At 40.1% G+C, this 26,695-nt stretch overlaps 1 protein-coding gene across 4 annotated transcripts; it reads right to left on the reverse strand.

Moving 5' to 3' along the window:
- Positions 1-11,588: 11,588 nt before the first annotated feature.
- LOC116599084 (vitamin D 25-hydroxylase) lies at positions 11,589-26,296 on the reverse strand. 4 transcript variants are annotated; one of them, XM_032358762.1, is made up of 7 exons: positions 25,945-26,030; positions 25,021-25,326; positions 24,521-24,663; positions 17,121-17,262; positions 15,911-16,543; positions 14,982-15,311; positions 11,589-14,156 (listed from the first exon to the last, which is right to left on the reverse strand). In XM_032358762.1, exons 3-7 carry the CDS (start codon positions 24,548-24,550, stop codon positions 13,981-13,983), a joined length of 1,311 nt encoding a protein of 436 aa, XP_032214653.1. In that variant the 5' UTR covers positions 24,551-24,663; positions 25,021-25,326; positions 25,945-26,030; the 3' UTR covers positions 11,589-13,980. The 4 variants fall into 4 exon arrangements, with proteins under 4 accessions (XP_032214653.1, XP_032214654.1, XP_032214656.1 ...); XM_032358763.1 differs by lacking the exon at positions 25,021-25,326 and having other exon boundaries at positions 25,945-26,032; XM_032358765.1 differs by lacking the exon at positions 24,521-24,663.
- Positions 26,297-26,695: the final 399 nt, after the last annotated feature.

Below are 26,695 nucleotides of genomic sequence, written 5' to 3' on the forward strand. Positions count from 1 at the left end.
AGGCTGAGGGTAATATTCTAGATTATTTTCTTGCAGGATTTGAAGACACCATGCCTTTGTCTTCTGGATAGGCACTGTTCCTATTATGAAGTTAGCTATCAGTTTTATTGTTGCTTTGAAGTGATTCCCCCCTCCCCCCATTTACCCTGTATGGCCTCCATAGGGCTTCTCAAATTTCTGGCTTAAAAGTCTTTTTATCAGTTTTGGAAAATTCTTAGCCATTCCATCTTCAAGTATTACTTCTGTCCCATTCTTTCTCTTCTCCCCCTCTGAGTTTTCAAGTTCACAAATGTTAGATGTTGTTCTACCCCATACATCTCTTACACTTTTCTCATTTTCCATCCTTTATCTCTCCGTGCTTAATTCTAGCCACTCCTTCCTTATATTTCAGTCTACTATTAAATCCATCCACTAAGTTCTTATAATTTAGCTAGCATATGGTTTAGTTTTAGAATTTCCATTTTATGATTTTTACTTCTCTGATGAATTTTTCAATCTTGAACATGTTAGGTTTCCTAGAAGCAGAGCCTGAGCTAGGGATTCTCGTGCAACTGACTTATTGCAGGGAAACTTCTGAGGAGCGCAGAATAAGGCATGGGAAGAAGCCCAAGATGTTGATGCAGCTGAAGTCCTCAGCCTGACCCCAGAGGATGGAGTTCTGAAGCACCAAGAATATCACATGGTTGTCCTCTTTGAAGCAAGCTGTCTGTCTGTATAACTTAACTACTCCTGGATTAGTCAGTTACTGCCTGCTGGGGCAGGGATGAGGGGGTTCAGGCTAACTTCCTAAGGAATTCCAGGAGAGATGCCCTCATCAATTGAGGACAGTTCTGGGAAAGAGTATGAGCAGCTTACACTTGGTACGAGTAGGGGCATAGGTGGAGTGAGTGAATCCACTTAGTAAATAAATCACGGTAGAGAACTAAGAGTGGGGTGCCTGGGTGGCTCAGTTGGTTGAGCATCTGCCATCCACTTGGGTCATGATCTCACGGTCCTGGAATCAAGGCCCATATCGGGCTCCCTGCTCTGAGGGGTGGGGGGCCTGCTTCTCCCTCTCCCTCTGCCTGCTGCTCTCCCTTCTTGTGTGCTGTCAAATAAAATCTTAAAAAAAAAAAAAAAAAGACTACAAGTGTCTACTACAAATGTATTAAGCATGTGTATTGTAAAGTTTGCAGTTGGTAACCCTATTATCTGGATCTGTTGAAGGTCTTTCTGTTGTCTGTTGTTTCTTTTAGTTTCAGTCATTACCTTGTCTCCTGACATGCTAGTTATCAGTGAGTGCCAACAATGTGTATGAAAAATTGAACTTTTTCAATTCAAAAATTTTTTCAGTTCAAAAATATTTGAGGCCTAGGATTTTTATCTTCCTCTAGAGGGGATTTGTTTGCCTTTGGCAGGGTGCTGGGGCATTAGATTAGCAATTTTGAATCACCTTTGTCCAACAATGGATTGAAGCAAATCAAACCTGGGCTTCAACTTCAGTGTAGCCCTTTTTTTCACTCAGAGTAAGAATGAAAAGATTTTTTAGGATCCCTTGGTAGGCTATATTCTCCAAGTTTTTGGCCCCTAGCTCTGTGACTCTATCAGAAACTGTGCTTCTCAGCCTGTGAATTGCCTCCCCCAGGTTGGTTCACAACTAAAGGAGAAAACGAGTGTGATACAGTCCAAGCTCACTTCTCCAGATTTCCTCTTTTGTTTAGATCTTGGTCCCAGAATTCTGTATTACCTTGCTGTTATGAGCTTAATTATATACCCCGAAATCCATGTGTGGTCTTAACCCCTTAACTTGAAGTCTTAACCCCCCAGTACTTCAGAATGTGACTGTAATTGAAGACAGGGCCTAAAAAGAGGCAATTAAGTTAGAACATGGCTATTATGGAGGCCCTAATCAGATGTGATGGGTGTCCTCATAAGAACATTGGTTATGTGTGTGATTTACACATACCTATTTCTTTACATCTCCGTTCATGAGTTAGATTGGCTTATAATTTCCTTTTCTTTAAATATACATGAATTTGGTATCAGAGTTATTCTAGCATGAAAAAAATCATTTGGGGGTGTGTGTGTGTTCTTTTCCTATTCTCTAGAAGTATTTGTATAAGATTGTCATTAGAGTTCACTGGTGAATTTATTTTTATTTATTTTTATTTTTTAAAAGATTTTATTTATTTATTTGACAGAGAGAGATCACAGTAGACAGAGAGGCAGGCAGAGAGAGAGAGAGGGAAGCAGGCTCCCTGCGGAACTCGATCCCAGGACCCTGAGATCATGACCTGAGCCGAAGGCAGCGGCTTAACCCACTGAGCCACCCAGGTGCCCCCACTGGTGAATTTAGACCGAGAATTTTCTTTGTAGACATTTAAAGAAAATTATGAATTCAATTTCTTATTAGTTATAGCACTGTTTAAATTTTCCATTACTGTTCCTGTTAGTTTTGGAAAGTTGAAAAAGAGCTTCTCCTAGGACAGTGTTTCTATATATATAAGTCGCACATTAAAATCATTTGGGACCTTTGAAAATAACCATGCTTAATTTCTGTCCTTCATGCTTCCAATTTAATCTGGGTATTAGTAGTTTGTAAAATTAAAAAAAAAGATGAATTTTAATTTTCAAAAATACTTTATTTTGTGTGGTTTCAACTCTATAAGTATCCATCTAATATTTATGTAGTCACTATGTGTTTGTATTGTACACATAATAAATAGTTACTGATAATCAAAAACTTAATAAAAGATGAACACACTAAGAGGTCTCACTTCATTCCATCCTCATTTGCCTCTTTCTCTCAGTGTCCTAGGATTGATCATTTTCATTAGTTTGTATTAATCCATCTATGTTTTTTATTCATACCTAAGTGCATACATGTGTGCACACACACGTGCGCACGCACACACCTTTTATTCTCCACTTCATGCAAAAAGTGGAAATATTTTATCCACTGTTCTTTGTACTCATTAGCTAATGCTAAGAAATCACCCCACGATATACTGGTAATAATCACCTACTGTAGTTTTCTTGAGTCAGGAAATGGCTGCCCGAGCAATTCTGGCTCAGAATCTCTCTTAAGATCCCAGTCAGATGCCAACTGGGTCTGTAGTCATCTGAAAGTTTGAGGACTATCTATTTCCAAGGCGGCTCACTCATGTGGTGAGCAGGCTGGTCCTGGCAGCTGATGGGAGGCCTTCAGTTTCTCTGTATGAAGGCCTCTCCACAGGACTGTTTGTAGGTCATCAGCACATGGTGGCCAGCTTCCCACAGAATGAGAGCTCAGAGACCAAGGTGAAAAATTGCAATGCCTTTAGACAAGCCTTGGAAGTCACATGGCATGTCTAGTTCTATTTAAAAAACAAAACAAAACAAAAAACCGAAAACACCTGATCACATTAAATGTATACATTTTCCCCCATATCCTTGCCATTCAATAGGTCGTCTTTTGTTAACTGTTTCCTTTGCTGTTCAGAAGCTTTTTATTTTGATGTAGTTCCAACAGTGTGTGTGTGTGTGTGTGTGTCTGTGTCTGTGTATGTATATACGTGTGTGTGTATATATATATAAATATATATATATATATAATTTTTAAAAAAAGATTTTATTTGACACAGATAGGAAACAAGCAGAGGGCATGGCCAGCAGAGGAAGAGGGAGAACCAGGCTTCCCATTGAGCAAGAGCCTGACGTGGGGCCTGATGCAGGGCCTGATCCCAGGATCTTGGGATCATGACCTGAGCCAAAGGCAGATGCTTAATCAACTGAGCCACTCAAGTGCCCTGCTTTTTTGAAATTCTTTTTAAGATTTTATTTATTTATTTGAGAGAGAGAGAAAGAGTGAGATCATGAGCAAGGGGAAGGGTAGAGGGAGAAGCAGACTCCACACTGAGCAAGGAGCATGATGCGGGATGTGATTCCAGGACCCTGGGATCATCATGACCTGAGCCAAAGGTAGATGCTTAATATACTGAGCCACCCAGCTACCCCAAGAGTTTATTTTTGCTTTTGTTTCCCTTGCCTGAGGAGGCATACCTTTTTTTTTTTTTTAAAGATTTTATTTGTTTATTTGACAGACAGAGATCACAAGTAGACAGAGAGGCAGGCAGAGAGAGAGAGAGGGAAGCAGCTCCCTGCTGAGCAGAGAGCCTGATGCAGGACTCGATCCCAGGACCCTGAGATCATGACCTGAGCCGAAGGAAGCGGCTTAACCCACTGAGCCACTCAGGCGCCCGAGGAGGTATACCTTTAAAAACTGTTCCTATGGCCAATGTCAGAGAAATTGTTGCCTATGGTCTCTTCTAGGATTTTTATGGTTGTGGGCTTCATTTAGGTCTTTAATCCATTTTGAGTTTATTTTTGCATATGTATAATAAAGTGGTCCAGTTTCCTCAACACTATTTGTTGAAGACTCTCTTTTTCCCATTGCATATTCTTGCCTATCTTGCAGATTGACTGTAAAAGGGTGGGTTTATTTCTGGGCTCTCTATTCTGTACCATCAACTTATGTATGTATTTTTGCACTGGTGCCATACTGTTTTGATTACTTGTGATAATCTTGTAGTATATCTTGAAATCTGGGACTGTGATACCTCCAGCTTTTTCTTTTTCAAGATTGCTTCAGCTATTCAAGGTCTTTTGTGGTTCTGCATAAATTTTAGGATTATTTGTTCTAGTTTTGTGAAAAGTGCTGTTGGTATTTTGATGGGGGGGCATTGAATCTGTAAATTGCTTTGGGTAGTATGGACATTTTAAGAATATTTTTTCTTTTAATCCATGAGCATGGACTATCTTTCCATGTGCTTGTGTCATCTTTAATTTCTTTCATCAATGTCCAGGTCCTTTACCACCTAAGTTTGTCCCTAGGTATTTTTATTATTTTTGGTACAATTGTAAATGGGATTGTTTTCCTAATTTCTTTTCCTGCTACTTCATTATTAGTATATCAGCTCAAATAGTTTTTTGAAGGCTATGTTTTTGGCAACTTCTTCTTTTACAAAAACTGATCTGTTAAACCTATTTCTTTTAGGGTCAATATTGGTATGTATATATGTATGTATGTATGTATTTACTTAGAGAGAAAGAGAGGCAGAGAGAGAGAGAATCTCAAGCAGACTCCACACTGAGCAGAGCCTGATGTGGGGCTCCATCTCATGACCCTAAGATCACAATGAGATGAGACAAAGAGCTGGACACCGAATCGACTGTGCCACCCACGTACCCTAATATTGGTAAATTCTATTTTCATAGTTTATCAAGTCATTCAAATCTTCAAACTTCTTTGCATTGAGTTATGTAAGTTAAATTCAAATGATTGTTAAGATTCTGTTTCTGTGATTATTTACACTCATCATTTCATATTTTGAGTATTTATTCTGTCTCCCTTTTCCTTGATTAATAAAGTTAGCAAGTACTTAGCTTGCTTGTCTAATTCCAGAGTCAGCACACTTCTTTATATGGGGTGGATAGTAAGTATTTTAGGCTTTGTAGGCCAAAATATTATGTTGGTACTTATAGAACAGGAGTGAAAATTTTCTATAAAATTTTTATTGATAACATTCAAAATATAATAATAATTAAGTACTTAAAAGATAATATTGATTCACTAATGAGAAAAGAAGCATTCTTTTCTGGGAGATAAAATTTTGCTTAATTAGGGTTCAAAGTTCATGTTTCTTATCATCAAAACATTACAAATGTTCATCTGTTAATGTTGATCTGTAATAAGATTTACAGATTTCATATTTGAAAGTGCCTTTTCACAAAGATGGGTACTGTCAAATACTGATATCAATCCATGAGCATCTGGTTTTAATTGAATATATTAATTACTGGGAAAGCATTTTTTGAATCCTATTAAATTCTTCAATATTTGCCTTTTTCACCTTGTCATTACCAGACTAATCCCCTGCAATGGGAAGTTAGATGGAAGCTCTTTGATCACATAGTTAAATAAATTTTGAAATATGGAAATTTCCTTTGCATTTGCATTCAGGTCTGAAAAAGTGCTGCTGGAACTTTAGTTTGAGCTCACAAACATATCTGCTGTAAAAATGTGTGGGAATGAAGGCCTCATTTCTCATTTTAACTTCTTTTTAAAAAGATTTTATTTATTTATTTAATAGAGATCTCAAGTAGACAGACAGGCAGGCAGAGAGAGAAGAAGGGAAGCAGGCTCCCCTGAGCAGAGAGTCGATGCGGGGCTCGATCCCAGGACCTTGGGATCATGACCTGAGCTGAAGGCAGAGGCCTTAACCCACTGAGTCACCCAGGCGCCCCTCATTTTAACTTTTGACAGCACAAGAAGTATATAAAATAGCTTGATGTTAAATTGACACTTGAACAACACAGGTTTGGACTGAGTGGATCCACTTACATGCAGATTTTTAAGCTACAGTACTGTGAATGTATTTTCTTCTTCTTCTTCTTCTTCTTCTTCTTCTTCTTCTTTTTTTTTTTTTTTTAAGAGAGAGAGTGCATTTAAATAAGGAGGGAGGGGCAGAGGGAAAGGGAGAAAGAATATTAAGCAGGGTCCATGCCCAGTGCTGAGCCCAACAAGGGGCTCAATCTCACCTGGCCCTGAGATCATGATCTGAGCTGAAATAGTCAGACGCTTAACAGACTGACACAAGCACCCCTGTTATGATTTTTTTTTTTTTAAGATTTTATTTATTTATTTGACAGAGAGATCACAACTAGGCAGAGAGGCAGGCAGAGAGACAGGGGGAAGCAGGCTCCCTGCTGAGCAGAGAGCCTGATGTGGGGCTGGATTCCAGGACCCTGAAATCATGACCTGAGCTGAAGGCAGAGGCTTAACCCACTGAGCCACCCAAGTGCCCCTTACAATTTTCTTAATAACATTTTTTTCTCTGATTTACTGCAAGAATACAGTATATAATATACATAACATAGTATTAATCAACTATTTTATGTTATCAGTAAGGCTTCTAGTCAAGAGTAGGCTATTAGTTTTTTTGGGAAATCAAAAGTTATGCCCAGATTTTCAACTGCACAGGGGTTGGTGCCCCTAAGTCTTGCATTGTTCAAGGGTCAACTACACTATGCTTCAAAGTGTTATTAGGTTGTTGAAACAACTTCACATCAGGATGTTTCCTATGCAAGTACTATTTTGCCACATAATTTTAGGTTAAACTCATTAAGAACAATCAAATCTGCTGTAAAAGCTAGTGTCTAAAGCCATTCAGTATCTGGTAACAGTGGCTGACAGTGGTTGTTCTTATTCAGAAAAATTTCACTTTTGGTCCTGAGCTAAAAAGCTTGCCATAAAATGTTATCCCTGCTAAGTCACTGAATTGTGGCTTGGTAGAGCAAGTCAGGATAGGCAGCTTCTATTTCTGAGAAAAATTCACAAAACTAATGATGGTAAAGGCCATCAGAATAAATGAAGCTTCCCGTTAACAACACCAGTTTTGTAATGCATGACAGATTCACGTATTTTGTGCAAAGTACCTGCTGATAAGCCACAATTTGTCTGTGCCCTTTTTATGAATTAGTGTTTTTTCATCTTCTTGTAAAATATCCTCTCCTGCAGTTGTTCCAATGCAGACCAGTCACCCAGGCTAAATTTTTGGTCAAATTTGGCATAGATTTCTTGAATAAACAACTGAACAGTATGAGTAAAATGTGTTTACTCATCAAGAGACTGGAAAATCACTCAAAATCATCTGTATTGTTTTTAATTGACTATCAACCTTGCTCCAATGTCCTCAGCTCTGAGCCACTGTTCTCACTGAACAACTAGGAGTCTTATTAAATTTTGTTTTCTGGACACATTTCTTTGGCTGCTTCAATTAAATACAATTAATTCACAAGTAATAAATGTCTTTCTCTGCTTGGATAACAAATGAGCCACTCAGAAACTCACTTTGATTGCAGCTTCATTTTCATTTTTCGGGAAGAAATTGTTAGACTGTTAGATATCATTAAAAATACCTAATTTTTCTTACCGTTGCTGTCCTATGTGAGGGATTTGGTGGGGAGTGCTTAGTGTGGTAGTGTCAAAGCAGACTGTATTCTTTTGGCAGAGCTACAGTGTTATTCCATAATAAACATCAAGTTTTGCGACCTAATTTGGTGAAAATAATCCATACTCCACTATCCTAAAAGCATGACATTTAAAATCCACTTTTCTCTCTCTTCTTGTTTTTGTTTGATGTGATGCGTATGCACTGGTAAAAAAATTACATTTAAGTTTAAGGTTTTTAAATAAAATGCTACAACATGTAGATATGCACAGAGTTGGGAATGCTGCCATGTTCTAACTAAATCACTGACGTGCAGTGTGTCGAGCAGCATGCAAAGGGATAAGACATGAGAGTGCCACATACACTTTCTGTCACAACTACTCAATTCTGCCATCACTGCACAAAAAGCTGCTGTAGGGAATATATTTTTAAAAATGAGTGTTTCTGCATTCCAATGTAACTAGGAACACTCAATTTGAAATTCAGAAAATTTCCACGTGTCACAAAGTATTTTTTCAACCACTTAAAAATGTAAAAGCCATTCTGAGTTTGTAGGCCATACAAAACAGCCAAATTTTGACTGTAGGGTATAATTTGTTGCCTCTTGATCAAATGCAATGATTAAAAAAAAAAAAAAAAAAAAGACCTGGAGTGCCTGGGTGGTTCAGTCAGTTAAGTGTCTGTCTTCAGCTCAGGTTATGATCTGAGGGTCCTAGATTCAGCCCTAAGTCATGCTCCCTGCTCAGTTGGGAGTCTGCTCCTCCTTCTGCCCTCTTCTCTGCTCATGCTCTCTCTCTCTCAAATAAATAAATAGAATTTTTAAAAAATGATCCAACTTACTAGTTCTATTTCTCTAATGTCTAACTCATTAATTCCTGACTGTCAGGAATTCATAATTCCTTTCTTATGCTTTCCTTTGGTTTTCTATTTTTAAAAATACAGTATGCTTAATTCATTTTCAACATTCCATTTTTCACTGAAATAAGTATTTAGGACTATGAGTTTTCTTCCGAGGACTACGTTAGCTGGATTCCATCGATCCTGACATTCAGTTTTTATCATTTTCTAGAAATTCTGCAATTTTGGTTTGTTTTTCCCCTTTACCCAAAGTTTGTAATTTTTCTTAAAATTTCAAGATATATGGGATACCTGGGCAGCACAGTTGGTTAAGTATTTGCCTTCGGCTCAGTGATGATCCCAGTGTCCTGGGACGGAGTCCTGCATCAGGCTCCCAGCTCAGTGGCGGTGGGGGAGGCTGCTTCTCCCTCTGCCTGCTGCTCCCCCTGCTTGTGTTCTCTCTGGCAAATAAATATAATCTTAAAAAAAAAGAGAGAGGGGGAAAATACAATTTCAAGGTATGGGGCAACTTCATTTTCTGACTTTATTTTTTTATTAATACCCATCCTTGTTGTATTATTTTCAGAGAATGAAATTTGTATTATTTATACTTCTCGAATTTATCAAAGTTCACTTTTCATCCACTGATAAAGTCAATTTTCGTGACTGTTAGATGGCACTGGTAAAAATGGCATATTCTACTAATACATATTGAATTTGGTGTGTATTTGTCGGATCTACCACTGTACTAATTATGTAGTGTGGGTCTTCTTTACTTCATTTTTATTTTCTTTCTTTTTTTTTTTGGTCCACATAATTTGCCTTAGGCTGAGAGAATTGAATTAGTCTCCTAGTATTAAGGTACTTTACATATTTCTCCATGTAGCTCTTGTTTTTTGCTTTAAGAAAGATGCTATTATGTTATTAGGTACAATATTTATTCATAACTGTCATAACTTCCTTGAGAATTAGTCTTTAGGATTAGAAAGTGCATTTCTTTGTCTCGCTTATGTTTTCTGCTTTGAATTGTACCTTGTTTTATTAAGACCATGAGTCCTGTTTTCTTTTTATTTGCAAGTTGCCCTTGCCCACCCTTTTTTCACCTTTAATCTATTTTAGATGTTTCTCATGTACAGCACGACACAGAATTAGGTTTTGTCTGTGATCCAACCTGAACACCTTTTTATTTTAATAGAGGAGATACGCCTATTTACATTGCTTTATGTGACTATTTGTGGAGACTTAGTTTAGTTCTCTCATATTTGCTCTTTACTAAAAAAAGTAATTTTAGTTTTTTTAAGATATTATTTATTTGAGAGAGAGAGAGCATGGGGGGGGGGGAGAGTCAGAGGGAGAAGCAGACTCCCCATGGAGCAGGGAGCCCGACGTGGGACTTGATCCTAGGACTCCCAGATCATGACATGAGCTAAAGGCAGCTGCTTAACCAACTGAGGCACCCAGGTGCCCTAAAAAAAGTAATTTTAGTTTTAATATTTAGAAGGGTTTGTATTTTTGATTTAGTGGTTTTCTTTATACTTCCACCTTTCTGTAATATCTTTGAATCCTGTGTCTTTGGACAGTATCTGCTTTTCTTTTATGAGCAACATTAGCTTGTACTTCCTCCATATCTTCCACTATCCAAGTTTAGGCAATGTTACTATCCTTTACTTTTGTACTCTTAAATATACTTAAAATTCTACTACTTGTCAGTTTTAAATTATTACCTTCGATTTGATTCTTATGATATACGGGGCAATCAGGGAGCTTTATTCCACATTCTATCTTTTTTTTTTTTTTTGTGGTTAGCTGTATTATTTCTATACTGTCAGAGAGTAAAACATTTAGGTATTACTGTCACACTTATTCCCCTTTTGTTTTAGTCTTAGTTCTGTTGTTAAATGTGTTACATTCTTAATGCTAGCCATTTGCTGACCTTTCCCCTGTAATTACTTGGTTGCTTGAAACTTGCCCTCACACCTGATTAACAGGTTGAGTGATAGAGAGGAGGGGCTGCCAATGTCGGGTACCAACCGCTGTGTAGGAACACCATCATCTCTTGGCACAGGACTCCATTTATTTAGATTTTTACTTCAGCACTGGGGGCAAGTTCTACAGCTGCACAAGCAGGAACAGAAAGTAGAGTGAGGACAGGGCATCAGCTTGGTTTCTTTCCACTTTTTGTCCTCATGAGCTCCTCTCCTTATCAACTGATTTTCAGCTATGGAGAAAAAGCTCCCATCTCTACTTCAGCCTTGGACTATATATGGTCTTGTCTGTAGTTCTTCTAATATTACTCCATTTGCCTTCCATCTTTTAGAACTTGGAAGTATATAATTCCCTAATATTGTCCTCCAACCCCATTCTCAAAGACTTTATCCCTTTTTCTATCCTTACCGTTATTTCAATGGCATTTGAGGAGAAATATGCTCAGTTGCGATTTTGAATAGGAAGTTAGATTTCCAACATTCTTGGCTCAGTGAATGACTGATGAGAAAGAAGGCATTTCCACTACAGTAGATCCATAGCCTGTTACTACATAATTCCCCCAAATAAATATTTTCCATTATGGATTACTTACTAATTCATGTTAGTTTATATTTTCCTCGGCACCTGGGTGGCTCAGTTGAGTGCCTGCCTTTGGCTTAGGCTGTGATCTCACAGTATTGGGATCGAGTCCCATGTCGGGCTCCTTCCTCAGCAGGGAGTCTGCTTCTCCCTCTCCTCCCTGCTCTTGCTCTCTCTTGTGATCTCTTTCTCTCAAATAAATAAAATCTTCAAAAATTTTTGTTTTTCCAAAAATTCAGTATTTTATTTCTACCACAGTTACTTGGCCCCAAACAGTCAACAGTTGACACTATATAAAAACCAACCTTACAATAAACTGTAAAGCGTAGTAAAAATCATTCGGAGTAAAAAGAATATGGGATGAAGGACATGTCTTTGTAATGAATTAGGGAAATCACTTCCCCTATCTGAACCCCTATTTCTTGGCTACAACATGAGTACATTAAGTGAGATTAAAGCTCTTTTACTTTTACAAGTTAAAAATCTACATTTTGTAAAATATTTTTGTCAGGTTGGTATTAACTTCAGTAAGAAAAAGTAGAACATTCCTTTAGGTAATTTCTAACAGTAAAGAAAATAAATAGCATGTTCTTTATTTTCTGTAGATTTATGAAGGTCTTAATCATCCTAGAAAAAAAACAGTGATAGTATTCAAGAGCAAAATAAGACCTCCTTAATTTGGATTATAATCTATTCCAGTTCACTAAATTCTTTGCTCAGACCACTAAGCTTCCAGAATCCCCAGTCTATAGAGTTCAACCTAAGCATTTATAGGAGAAATGACAGTAAGTAGGAGGCCCAGGGATGACAGATTTGCTGTGTCAAAGTAAAAGCAAAGAACAAACAGTAATCTGAATGACCAAAATTGTCAAGAGTCAGGGAAGCAAGTGGGAAAGTTGCTTGGCTTAGCAAAAGGTTAGAGGGCAGTGAGTTAGATATCATAATTAGTCTGCTAGTCAGGAGTTCCTCTTCTCCTCATAACTCTCCTTATTTTTGTTTAGGTAACTATACTGCCCCAATGTAGCACATGTACTTTGCAGGAAGCCAACTCCATCCATGGCTCTAGTAGTCAGGCCTAAGTGAACCATAATCCCACTCAAAAGACATAGGTTTAAAAGATGGGCACGTAAGTTAGTTAGGACCTAAGGGACACAAAGAACAGTTTTGGGAGAATATCTAAAAAGCTCCCTCACTCCCCCAGAAACAATCCAAGCTCAGTCTCAACAAGGAGGCAAAGCACATGTACTTCCGCAAGTCAGTCTTAAGATAAAGCTGAGACCATGTGGGAGGCAAAAATGAGGGATGTGAACAAGAGATCCTTGACGATCTATCCTGTGACCTACATGCTCATACCTACTCTCAAACTGCCAAACTACCGCCTAATTTCTCCTTTATCATTCAAGTAAATTTGCCCAGGACTTTTTCCTCTTGCAACCAGAAACATCTTAATATATCACAGATGCAAAGACTCCTGATTCATCACACAGAAACTTGAAAATATTAAAGTTAAATTCATATTCTTAATAGAAGTCATTGTTAAGTGCATTTACTCTAAGGCTGTAACTATTCATGAGCCAAGTTACAAGAGCAGAAATCCTTGATGTATAACATTAGAAGAAATCACGTTACAACAACTATAAATGGGTGAATATACATAGCAGTTTGAGCAGGACAGTCACAGTTCACGCTTATTTTCCTGGCGTCATTACTACTAGAAGCCCACCATCCTCAAGTATCCCAACGTACACATTTACTTGGGCTCTAAAGCATGTTTTTTGGATTTGTACAGTATTCTCTTCAGAAAAATAACAGTAACCCAAGGAAATGACTGGAGACCTTTAAAAGGTAAAACGATTCCAGCTTTAAGAGCTGTGATGGTTTAGAAAAAAAAATGGTACTAGGAAAAATGTCTGTGCCTATAAAGAATAATTACTTTTGGAATATCATTTTTTATTATAATTAAATTACTATGATTTCCTTTTACTGGCTTGTGGTAGGATGAATACCCAGGGCACAGGGACCCTCATTTGTAATAAGAACAAGGTAATTCTTAGGCAGACATAATAGGGAGCAAGATTTGAAAGCACTGGCAGTTTCTTATATACATAGATATTTCCTCTATTATCTGCCACTATGTCTAAAATATCTTTGTACTCCAAACTAATTTATTTAGGTTCTAATTTCTTTAGTCCTCTATTAAACTGTACTCCTACCACACTACCCATTAATGATAATATCTTATCAGAAGGGAACTGGCATTGGTATTTGGAAGCAAAGCCCCCTGGACAAGAGCAAGATGGAGTCAAGAAACGAAAAAGGGTACCAGGTGCTCAGAGCACCCATGGCCCGGCTTTCTTAAGCAACATCTGTCATTTGCACCTTTGTTTTCCTCCACAGATAATTCCACCTTAGAAGTCACAAAAGCTTGGAAAAAACCACAGCTAATGCTTATTATTGCTTTAGTACTATTTTCAAACACATGTCTGTGTTCATTTGGCTTTGTGATGCTGTGACTTTTTGTCCAAACATACACACACTGATTAGATAAACAAGGTTCAGGGCTAAAAGGCAACCAGATAACATTGTCCCACAAGATGTCCATGCACTTTCAGCGTCTTTCTGCACAGATGAGGTAGGGCTGGGGTTGCAATGTCATGCCTAGTCTGGGCTTCAGATCGGGAACCAGCCCGTGTGGGAAATGCACATGAAACCGCTGGAGCAATGCTGTGAAAAACAGGAACATCTCCAACCGAGCCAGCTGCTCTCCAAGGCAATGCCTTTTCCCTAAACAGAAAAGAACAGACATAATTTTTAAAAATCCATAGTATTTACCAAAATTTACATCTACTATATGGGTACCATTCAGGAAATCTGGTATTTAAAAGAAAGTTAGAGGCAGTTATGCTTATTAAAAGGAAAAACAACTGGCACTTCAGCTCCCAGAGCCCATTTCTTTACCTTCGCTTATATCATGGACTTCTGTAAGCTTATTAATCCCCCTCCACACTTGCCTTGCACGCTGCAACACAGCCCACGATATGCCATGAAAGATCATATCTCAAGCGTGCCATTCTGTTCTATAGACCAGAAGTGCATTTCATTTCAAATGACTAAAAGTGAACCCTTTCCCAATGAAAGGAAGAGTTTCCAGTCCGTCTTCCATGTGTCTTGTGGTCCATGTACTTTTTCACTGCAGAAGCAATATTTTTGGAGATGACGTACAATAAACGAGGAGCCAAGAAAGCTATGTTTCAGTTGCACTTCAAATTCTGATGTCATTTCTTCCCCCGTGTCTCAGTTTCTCAAGCTACCTGTTAGTGACTTCTAGCTCTACAGGTTTTGATTACAAGCCAAAATCCACAAGCAAAAAAGTTTCAGAAGAAGCCAGACCTTCTCAACACTTTCTTTCTAGTTACTGAAGTAACTGTTGAGTAGAAACTGGTGTTAATGACCTCTAATTATACCAATCTCTCCTGCAAGAATCACTGCTGTATTTTCAGAGTTGGAATCTTTACTTCTACAACAGAATGCTTCTGATTAAGATGTCATACATCATTAATCATCATTATCCTCTGTCCTGAAGTTGTATCCCTGTGAAAGTTCTCTTACCTAGGGAAAAAGGAACCAAAGCCTCCTTCTTGGCAAAATATCCACTGCTGTCCAGAAATCGCTCAGGGGAGAATATTTCTGGGTTTCTCCAGTACTTTTCATCAAAATGGACAGAATAAAGGTTGGTAATTACTGTTGTGCCTTTAGGAATGGAATAACCACGTACAACTGCATCTTCAGAGGTTGCATGGAAAATCCCTAATGGCACGATATTACAGAATCTTAAAACTTCATGCAAAACTGCCTCCGTATAAGGCATTTTGCTTTTGTCATCCCAAGAAGGTGTCTCAGTGGGTCCCATAATTAAATCGATCTCTTTCTGAACTTGTCCTGTCAGAGAAAAAGCGTTCAAGTTATTATGCAATTCTTAGAATTCTATCCAAAGTCATTTCCCTTTGGATAATCTATAATAAGTCAACAAGGTCTGGTGAGCTAGATTCAGATTTTTCACTATCTGGGAGTTCTATCTGAAAATATGCTATATATTGTGTGCCACCAGAAACCAATGTTCTGAGTATCTCTGTTGTGAAAAACACACTAAAAGTGATAAAAATAAAAATTAAATAAATCTACAATTGGAATAACATCACTCTCGGCAAGGGAAATAATGAAACATAAAACTTGAATTAAAAAAAAAAAAAAGCAGGGTTCAGGCCCCAGCTCTGCCACTCCAGGGGCTGAGCTTGGGCAAATCAGCTACTTAGCCTCTCCTCTCCTTTATAAACAAACATAATAAGACCTATCTCTGAGGTTCTTACATGACTTGAGAGAACAGATATAAAACTCTTTATAACTATGAAATATTTTTCTTCTTGGCTAGCACAGCAGAAATTCCTAAATAAAATGTTTTATACATAGATAGCCAAAGGCTCTAAAACATTGTGTGAGCCCTAGATGTAGGACAGCCCTGCAGTCAAGAGGACCCTCACCTTGAATGTTAGGATAAAGGGCCATGAAAAGAATTGCCCACCGTAGCACATTGGTTGTAGTTTCAGTTCCAGCAATGATGAGTTCACCCACGGAAAAAATGAGGTTTTCTTTGGAGAAAGTACATGATGGGTCATTTTTACCTTGATCCATCTCATCTAAATAAGCATCGACAAAATGCTGAGGTGACTGAGGCTTTCTGTTGATGGAAGCTTTTTCAGTAAGTCTGGAGAGAAAATCATAGACCACAGCTGCATTTCTAAACAGCTGGTGATGTTTTCCAAAAGGGAAGATGCCAATCCATGGAAAGGCATTATACAGGAAGACTGAGGCACTGGCAGCCAGTTCCACATTTTCACTAAATAACTCAATCATGCGCTGAAAATCAGTGTCTTCATAAGTGAATCGTTCTCCAAAAATGATCAGATTGGTTATGTTTGAAACAGCATTGGTTATTAACTGTTTAAAGTCAAAAGGTCTACCTTTGTATGTTTCAATAACATCAATAAAAAATTTGGTTTCTTCTAAGATTTTAGACTCAAAAGACTTTTGGCCATATCCGAAATAGCGGAAGCTATTAACAGCTAATTTTCTGTGATCAACCCATCCTCGGCCATATCTGGAATTGAGTAAGCCTGGGGGGGAGGAAAAAAGTATTAAAAAAACTTTATCATTCCTACATTCCTGTATCGAACACCTGAAAATGCTACAGAATAAAAAAGGATGGTTAGTCATGCTTCTCCAAATCTTTCTCTAAAACTAAAACGAGACCTTGTTCCCTGCCACAGAATATTGTCAACAGATAAAGCTTGCCTACTTTTTATCCGGGGATAGGCAGAAAAGACCTGTAATTCTCCCACCACAAGAAACTAGACAGTCCTGTGTAATTCATCCTGGATGAACTAAACCCAGTGACTTTATTATCGAACTATTACAATAAGTCTTATCTACAAGAGAAAAACCACTGCATGTATCTTAGATTAAGAAAACAACTGAAAATCATCCTTATAGAATCAGAAATTTTCTGTTTCTGTTTCTAGATTTTAGAAGACAGATTTTCTCCCATTAAAGGCATATGCTACTACCAAGGTAACCCTGGGAGAGGCTAAGGAAGCCTGGATGAGGTGTCAGTGTGGTGGAAATACTCAAAGCAAAAGGAGGATAGTGTCTGTGTCCCCACAAAATTAACTAAATAGGTGAAAATAAACATACCTCCCATTTTTGTCATCTTCATGAATAAAGGAAGGCATGGTCTGTCTGCAAAAATCTCACTTTGATGAACAAGGCATTCCTTCACTACATCATAGCCATTTAAAACCACAGCTGATATACCTCCGAGATCTAAACTGAAGATCTTTGAGAAGAAAAGAAAAACAACATTTAAATAACAAAATGGAGAAATGGAGAAATAAACTATGGAAATCCACAAGTGCTAAGCCCAGTTTTCCCAGGATTTGTTACTTCCCTGAAAATGGCAGGATGTACTATTCAACTGACTATTTCTGAGCGCCTTCTGTCTACAAGGCATAGTAACCATGATGATTTCATTACCCGGTCAGTGCCTGAAAACATAATCTTATAAATGGTATAAGGAAGAGAGTACTGGGCTCAGAAAGCCTGGATTCTAGTTTAAGCTTTGTCATTAAACAAATATAGGAACCTGGGCAGAACCCTTTCTGGGCTTCAGGGCAGCTGCAGGAAATATGATACTTGCTTTGGATGCTCTTTTGTTTTTTTTTTAATATTTTATTTATTTATTTGACAGAGAGAGAGATCACAAGTAGGCAGAGAGGCAGGCAGGAAGAGAGGGGGAAGCAGGCTCCCCACCGAGCAGAGAACCCGATGCGGGGCTCCATCCCAGGACCCTGAGACCACGACCCGAGCCGAAGGTAGAGGCTTTACCCACTGAGCCACCCAGGCGCCCCGCTTTGGATTCTCTTAAGATTCATTCCAACTCAATGCATTCAGTGAGATCTAGGAATCTCTTTTTATTTCCAAGATAAGTGAGGAAGCAGCATCATCTCTATATTATTCATTACTCCAGGCTTAGATAGGGGAGGAGGTTACCTGAGAGATAACTTTGAAGTATAAATGTATTACAATAAGGCTCATTTTATTTGGGTCCCTGACTTTCATGAAGTTAACACAGCTGGCCCCAAAAGGAATCTGATCTTGGAGAAAAGGCATTTACCACATAGGCACAGGCAGATGCCCCTCAGCTAAGGGGAAGGCAAGACAGAATATCCATCCTATGTCTTGCTGGAGCTTCTCATGCGCTTCACCTCAGGTTCACTTACAATGGAACACCTCCCGTAGTCTACTCCAGCTAGTCCAATGAGCGAACAATACTACTTTATCAGTGCAGTGCAAAGATTCTCTCAAGGTCTGGCTGAAAGCTTTTTAGGGCCAAAATACTAAGTCAACCCTCATCTCTGTGCAAATAAGTTAGAGGAGTTTTAACTACGGTTTATACTAGTTTGGGGGAAAAATCCCAAAAAGGAAGTTTAATGGGAAACAGGAAGTTCAGCTGAAGTAATGACAGGAAAAAAATTGTGGTGAAGACCCCCAAGTAGGAACAGAAGCACCCGCTGAACAACAGAGTCTTTGGCATAGGGAAAGGCTCTGCCAACCAAGCAGTAGAAATGTCCAGAACTTCGGGGAAGTAGCATGGACTACGTGTGACAAGCAGTGGCATTAGTCAAAAGTGGTAGTGTAAGAGTTTCAGTGCCAACAGAATGGCTACCAGCTGAGCAAAAGTGGGACTCTTTCAGTTCCCAAAGCAGTAATGGAATGGTCTTAAAGTCATTTCCCAGAAGTGTAATTTTAACAGATATAAAGGGAAAATGCCTCCTCCTGTGTCTCCTATAATCTCAACACTCTACTTCAACTCTCTGACACCAGCTGTGTGGGTTTTCCACACCTCAGCAATTCTGGGACACCAGCTAGGTATCCTAGAATTTAACTCAGTTCTGACACTATCTACCCAGGGATTGTTCAGAGCCCACAAGTTAAGGGTTCAGTCCCTCAGGACTGCTCCCTGTCCCCACTTCAGACGCCATTAGCAAGTCCAGGTGCTTCTGACCAACAGGCTATAAATCAGAGGTTCCCACGACTTCCTCCTTAGGTCCCATTAATATCCTAGAGTGATTCAGAGAATTCAGGGAAAGCATTACTAGACTAATGGTTTATTACAGCAGGACACAAATCAGGAACAGCCGTATGGAAGATATGCATAGGGAAGGTATGGGGAAAGGGGACTGGAGTGTCCAGGTTCTGCCCAGGCACGCTTTCTATCCTCTGCTCACCTCTACCCATATACCAACATGGAAGCTCTCCGAACTCTCTAATTCAGAGGTTTTTATGGATGTTTATTAGCTACGCAAAATTAACTACATCATGGGTCATGGTAACTGATTCATCTTCCAGCCTCTCTCCCTTTCCCAGAGGTAGTAGGGGTATGACTGAGAGTTCGAACCCTCTAATCGTGATTGGTTCTCCTGGCAATAAACTCCCATTTTAGGGACTGTCCAAAAAGTACCTCATTAGCATAAACTCAGGTGTGGTTGAAGAGGGTTTGTCATGAATAACAAAAGACACCTTTATTAGTTTCAACATTTAGGAAATTCCAAGGGAAGAAACAAAAACCAAGTATGTATTTCTTATAATAAATCACAAGTATCACAGCAGGAAAGGATAGCATTAGTGAACAGGCAGTTAGTTGTTCCAATGCAGGAAAAAAACAGACGGATGGTTTCACAAGAATGGTAGAAGACCCCGTGGGTTGAAAACTGTGTTAATATGGAGCAAAAACAAACAGGAGAGTCATATTGCAGGGGGAAGCTACCAGGTATGGACACTGGATTACAAAGACCAAGGAGGAACCATGGCTTGAGAAAGTTGTTATACAATCTACCTTCACTCAAATATTTGGTGCCCTATTTGAGGGTAAAACTGGGGAAACTGTCATTTGAAGTAGCATCTATTCTAGTATATGCTGTTTTCAAGGACTTTCAGTAAAGGTTTTTTTTTTTTTTAAAGATTTTATTTATTTATTTGAGTGACAGAGATGACAAGTAGGCAGAGAGGCAGGCAGAGAGAGAGGAGGAAGCAAGCTCTCCGCTAAGCAGAGAGCCCGATGTGGGGCTCGATCCCAGCACCCTGAGATCATGACCCGAGCTGAAGGCAGAGGCTTTAACCCACTGAGCCACCCAGGCGCCCCTCAGTAAAGGTTTGTGAAACACTTTCTTTCCCTTCTAGAAGTCAGTCTGTGGTCATCAAGTTTCTTCCCCTTCCTGCAAACCAGCTCTGCCCACAATTTTTCAGTGTCTCGGTAATGAGCACTCCATCCAGCCTTCCAGCTGTTCAGGAGCCAAACTGCCTGTGTTGACTCTATTTTTCTCCCCAACCCCGCAGCACTGCTTCAAATCCCATTTCTCCTATTTTCAGAATATATGCAGGAGACGGCAATTTCTTACCCTTCCATCCCTGACACTTGGATCCACGCCACCTTCATTTTCCCCCATGTTATCACAACAGCCTCTCAACTTGTTTCTTTATAAGTGATTCTCAACACGACATCCTCCTGTTTCAGGGCCTTTGTATGTGTTCTTTTGGCCTGGAATGTTCTTTCCCCTGTTATTTCTAGAGTTTGCTCCTTCATTTCCTTTAAGGCTTTGCTCAAATGTCTTCTTTGTGGTGAGGCCTGCTCTACCCCCAGTTAAAATTCTACCCCTTAGCCTTCTCCATCTCCTCCCACCTAATTTAGTTGACTTCACACGCTGTACTCTGATGTATTATAGATTCACCTATTCTATTTATATTGTCCATCTCCTCCCCGCCCACCTCGGCACCCAGGAGAACGTACGCTACACTAGGACAGGGATTTTTACTACTGTTTTGTTTACTATATATCTTCACACCTAGGACAGTATGTAGCAGATGCTGGTAACTGATAACTGTATGTTGAATATGGAGACATACATCTAAGTATACTATTACAGAACACCATTGGTGACTTGCTAGTAAGAGAGGGATGAGAAAAGAGCCATTGATGAAAACTGATAAACGATTGTCTCCCACTTTTCAACCTTTCCTTGGGCTGTTTTCTCACTTGAAATGCCTCCCTTCACTGCCATACTGTCGACCATACCAAGTCTTTAGGGAACATCCTCTACGAAGCCTTTCTTGGTGCACTCTCCTTCTTTTTATTCTGGGGATGCAAGACTGTTTCAATACTCAAAAATCAATCCAAGTGATGCACCACATAAACAAAATGAAAGATAAAAATAATACGATCAGGGGTGTTGGATGGCTCAGTCATTAAACCTCTGCCTTTTGTGATCAGGTCATGATCCCAGGGTCCTGGGATCAAGCCCTGCATGCAGCTCCCTGCTCAGTGGGAAGCCTGCTTCTCCCTCTCCCACTCCCCCTGCTTGTGCTCCCTCTCTGGCTATGTCTGTCAAATAAATAAAATCTTAAAAAAAAAAAAGATCATTTCAATAGATGCAGAAAAAGCATTTGAAAAAATTCAACATCCATTCGCAATGAAACTTCTCAACAAAGTGGGTTTAGAGGGAATATACCTTAATATAATACAGACCATATATGACAAACCCATAGCTAACATCACACAAAATGGTGAAAAACTAAGAGTTTTTCCTTTAAGATCAGGAACAAGACAAGGATGTCCACTATCACCACTTTCATTCAACATAGCACCGGTAGTCCTAGCCACAGCAATCAAACAAGAAAAATAATAAAAGGCACCAAAATTAGTAAGAAAGAAGCAAAACTATTTGTAGATGACATGATACCATATATCGAAAACCCTAAAGACTTCACCAAAACGGTATCAGAAGTAACAAGTGAATAAGTAAAGCTGTAGACCACAAAATCAATATACAGAAATCTGGGGCACCTGGGTGACTCAGTGGGTTAAAGCCTCTGCCTTCGGCTCAGGTCATGATCTCAGGGTCCTGGGATGGAGCCCTGCATGGGGGGGGGGGGGTCTCTGCTCAGCAGGGAGCCTGCTTCCTCCTCTCTCTCTCTGCCTGCCTCTCTGCCTCCTTGTGATCTCCCTCTCTCTGTCAAATAAATAAATAAAATCTTTAAAAAAAAATACAGAAATCTGTTGCATTGCCATAACTAATAACAAAGTAGCAGAAAAAGAAATTAATAAAACAATTCCATTTATGATAGCACCAAAAATAATAAAATATCCAAGAATAAATTTAACCAAGGGGGTGAAAAACTTGTACTCTGAAATCTATAAAACACTAATAAAAAAATTGAAGATGACAGAAATGGAAAGATATTCCATGTTCATGGATTAGAAGAAACAATATTTTTAAAATGTCCAAACTATCCAGAACATTCTAAAGATTTATGAATTCCTATCAAAATACAAAGAGCCTTTTTCACAGAACTAGAAATTCTAGAACAAATAATCCTAAAATTGGTATGGAATCATAAAAGATCCTGAAAAGCCACAGCAATCTTGAAAAAGAAAAACAAAACTGGTGATATTATAATCCCAGATATCAAGATATACTACAAAGATATAATAATCAAAATACTACGATCCTGGCACAACAACAGACACACAGATTACTGGAACAGAAAAGAGCATAGAAATAAACTGCCGATTATATAGTCAATTAATCTACAGCAAAGGGGAAAAGAATATGCAGTGGAGGAAAGACAGTTTCTTCAACAAATGGTGCTGGGAAAACTGGACCAATACATGTAAAGAATGAAACTGAACGGCTTTCTTATACCATATATAAAAATAAACTCTAAATGGATTAAAGACCTAAATGTGAGTCGTGAAACCATAAAAATCCTAAAAGAGAAGATAGAGAGTAATCTCCTGGTCATTTCCCTTAGCAATTTATTTATGGATAGGTTTCCTCAGGCAAGGGAAACAAAAGCAAAAATAAACTATTGGGACTACACCAAAAGAAAAGCTTTTACACAGCAAAGGAAACCAATAAAAAAACAAAAACAGCAACAGCAACAAAAAACTGAAGAGGCAACCTACTGAATAGGAGATGGTATCTGCAAATGATATATCCAGAAAGAGTTTGATATCCAAAATATATAAAGAAATTATACAACTCAACACAAGAAAAACAAGCCAACTAGAAATGTGCAGAGGACCTGAATAGGCATTTTTCCAAAGAAGACATACACATATCATATGACACATGAAAAGATGCTCAACATCACTAATCAACAGGGAAATGCACATCAAAGCCACAATAAGATATCACCTTATACCTATCAGAATGGCTAGTATCTGGGGTGCCTGGGGTGGATCAGTCCCTTCTTGTGATCTCAGCTCAGGTCTTGATTTCAAGGCTGTGAGTTCAAGCCCCAAGTGACTCCACGCTGGGCATGGGGCCTACTTAAAAAAAAAAAATGGCTGGTATCAAAAAGAAGAAATAATGAGTGTTGGCAAAGATGTGGAGAAAAAGGTTCCCTTGTACACTGTTGGTGAGAAAGTAAATTGCAGCCACTGCAAAAACGGTATGGAGGTGCCTCAAAAAATTAAAATTCGACATAGTATACAGGGGCACTTGGGTGGCACAGTTAGTTTTGTCTGACTCCTGGTTTTGACTTATACAGTGACCTCAGGAACAACTCTGTGCTCGGGCGGAAGTCTGCTTCCTCTCTCCTTTTGCCCCTCCCCCAACTTGTGTGGGCCCATGTGCCCTCTCTCTCTCTCTAAAATAATCTTTAAAAAAATAGCATACATTTCAGTAATTCCACTATTGGGTATTTGTCTAAAGAAACTGAAAACACTATTTCAAAAAGATACATGCACTGCTATGTTTATTACAGCATTAATAAGTACAATAGCCAATGTACGGAACCAATGTAAATGTCCATCAATACATGAATGTATGAAGAAGATGGAATATAGGGGCACCTGGGTGGCTCAGTGGGTTAAGTTTCTGCCTTCGGCTCAGGTCATAATTTCAGGGTCCTGGAATTGAGCCCCGCATTGGGCTCTCTGCTCAGCAGGGAGCCTGCTTCCCCACCTCTCTCTGACTGCCTACTTGTGATCTTTGTCAAACAAGTAAATAAAAACTTTTTTAAAAAAGATGAAATATAATGTATACATACACAATGAAGTATTACTCAGCCTTAAAAAAGATGACAACATGAATGGACACAGAGGCTATTATGCTAAGTGAAGTAAGTCCTACAGAAAAAGACAAATACCATATGATTTCGCTTATATGTAAAATCTAAAAACAAAACAAACAAAAGCAGAAACAGACTCATAAATACAGAGAACTGGTGGTTGCCAGAGGAGAGAGGATGGGTGGGTGGACAAAAGGGATAAAGGTGAGCGGGGGGTACAATGCTTTAGTTATGGAATAAGTCATGGGAATAAAGTGTACAGCACAGGAAATATAAGAAAAACAATTTCCTATTCTGCAAGACAGCATTTTACATAATTGGTTTAAAGATACTTTTTACGTTATAGGTCTAATAAATTCTTTTGCAATTAATAACCAAGAACATGTGAGTAGCAGTTTACTGGTTCTAATTATTATCATTACTCATGAGGAAAAATTAAAATTCAGAGAAAAGTTGAGTTTTACCTGACAAGAGGACTCAACTTCTAGTCTCATGCTTCCACACTTTAGAATCCTCTCTAGGATATTATGAGAATATTATGGTACCAACATGCCAGAGATCATATACATTCAATGGCAATCACAGAAATCCATTCATTCCTAGAGCACTGGAAGGTTGACAAAATGTAAGAATTATATACATCTGCTTTAGGTAAGACTACTTTCCCTTTTACAATGTCAACCGTTAGAGAGGTGCAGAAACCTAGGATAATTCCTATAAACACTGGTTTAAATAAAGACTTAAGCCCCAACCTGAAATTCCACAACTGGTATTGGTAAACAGCAACACAATATTATTCCTTCAAAGCATGCACAATTTGTGGTCGATATTTAGAGGCGCGTGCTCTCCCCGAGCTCCAGCTCCCTAACATCAGGCAGTGTCTGCCTTCCTCACTGCACCCTCAGCACCTGGCAGAGCCTGGCTTGTTGCTTCACAGGCGTGAAGGCACGAATGGATTCCATACAGAACAGGTGAGCTCAGCCAGCGCCAATGCTCTGGAAACTTCTGTCTCCTTCTGAGGTCACGACACGCTTCCCATCACACGCTGGAGTTCTGGCCTTCTGCTCTGCAGGGAGCAGCGGCCCGGCTGTGTGCAAGTCCCTCGGCATTTCTGTGCTGCACTTTGCTTCTCTGCAAAGGCCGGAGGTAGGTCGGCGGGACTGCTGTGAGTTTAGGTCAGGGCTCCTAGGAAGGGAGGCTGGCCCCCCGGCAGCGCAGTCCCAGTGTTTGCTCTGAGGATGCTCCTGGCCAGTCAGGCCCACGCTGCTCACTGCGCTGTAGGACTCCGCACCAATTTTTACTCATTAATTCCCTCGCTCTTTCATACTTATTTTCCAGAACCTATCTTGGCCTGGGGCCTTCACCTGTGCTAATACCCACAGTAGACGCCTAGACCAGCCATCCTTAGATTAACATTAATCTGGACCCAGAACTTGGATGTCTCATTTTCACGAGAAGCCACGGGTAGAACCGCACACACGTGTAGCACACACCAGCCGACCAATTAAAAAAAGAAAAAAAAACACACCCCACAAGCAAACGAACCACCACACCCCAATAGCCCGGGGCCCCACTGCGCAGGTGCGGAGCACAAGCCTGGCGCCCTCGGGACCCGGGACCCACGGCGCAGGCGCGGGAGCACTGCCACAAGCTCCCGCTCTGATCCCGCTAGGCGTCGGAAGGGTGGCGGTCCTGGCTGGGCGGGGTTCCCCTGGCGGGGCGCGGCCTCCGGTGGGACTCCTACCCACCCCGACCCCGGAAGCCCGTTTCTGTCCAAGTCGCTAGTACGCGGAAGGGGCGTCTCGACAGGTCGGGCCCAGGAGCGGCCGTCAAGCTCCCGCCTGAGGAAGGCCCGGGCCCTCCCAACCCGCAGCCCGTGGGGCTGTACCTCGCCGTATATCTGGCTCTGCTTTCTCATGTAGACGTGGGGAAGCTCGCCGGAGGCGGCCAGTGAGTAGATGTTGCCGATAAATGGCAGCCCCGACGGCCCGGGGGGGAAGCCAGTCGGCCGCCTCTGCTTCAGCAGCTGGTGGATCCCCAGCGCGAAGAGCAGCAGGAAAAGGGCGCCTCCGAGCGCCGCGGCGCATGCAGCAGCACCCGGAGGGTTCCACATAGCCCGCCCGGGGCTGGGGCTACGAACCCCGCCACCTTGGAGCAGGCTCGCCCTCCTGCCCCGCCGCATTCCTATTGGTCGGACACCCCCCAGGTCCCTCCTCCATTCCCTGGCCATTGGTGGGCCGCCCGGGACAGCGGCTCCTCTTTCTGCGGGGCTCGGAGTCTAGGCGCAAGAGGCGGGTACTACCCTTTGGATCTGGGCGTGGCTCCAGGCGAGGTGGAACGTGGGGGCCTTTTCCAGGGTGTTAACTCAGAGCTTGTGGAATGCTGCACAGCTTCGGTCTTTGGGGTAGAAGGATCCTTCTTCCCTTGACCCCAGCCCTTTCGGAGGTGAATTTTTAGGAACTCTTAAATTTTTAAGAGTGAAAAAACTGCAAAGGTTATCAGAACTCAGTCCTGAACTAAACCTGCCGATCTTGAGAATTAACACTTGAGAACTGACTCATCAATAATAAAAAAAGTTATCTGTGCTTTTTTACTCATTTGTTCATTTTACGCATTGATTTTTTTGTATGTGTTACTCC

The sequence above is a fragment of the Mustela erminea genome, chromosome 9, assembly GCF_009829155.1.
Source record: "Mustela erminea isolate mMusErm1 chromosome 9, mMusErm1.Pri, whole genome shotgun sequence".
Lineage (NCBI taxonomy): Eukaryota > Metazoa > Chordata > Mammalia > Carnivora > Mustelidae > Mustela > Mustela erminea.

Coding starts and splice junctions, on each gene's coding strand:
- LOC116599084 (XM_032358761.1), bottom strand. CDS start 26,286: ATGGCCAGGGAATGGAGGAGGGACCTGGGGGGTGTCCGACCAATAGGA. Junction 15,312..15,910: donor CCTTTATCCTAACATTCAAG/GTGAGGGTCCTC, acceptor TTTCTCTGACAG/GACAAGTTCAGAAAGAGATC. Junction 14,157..14,981: donor TTTGGTTCCTTTTTCCCTAG/GTAAGAGAACTT, acceptor TTTTCTGTTTAG/GGAAAAGGCATTGCCTTGGA.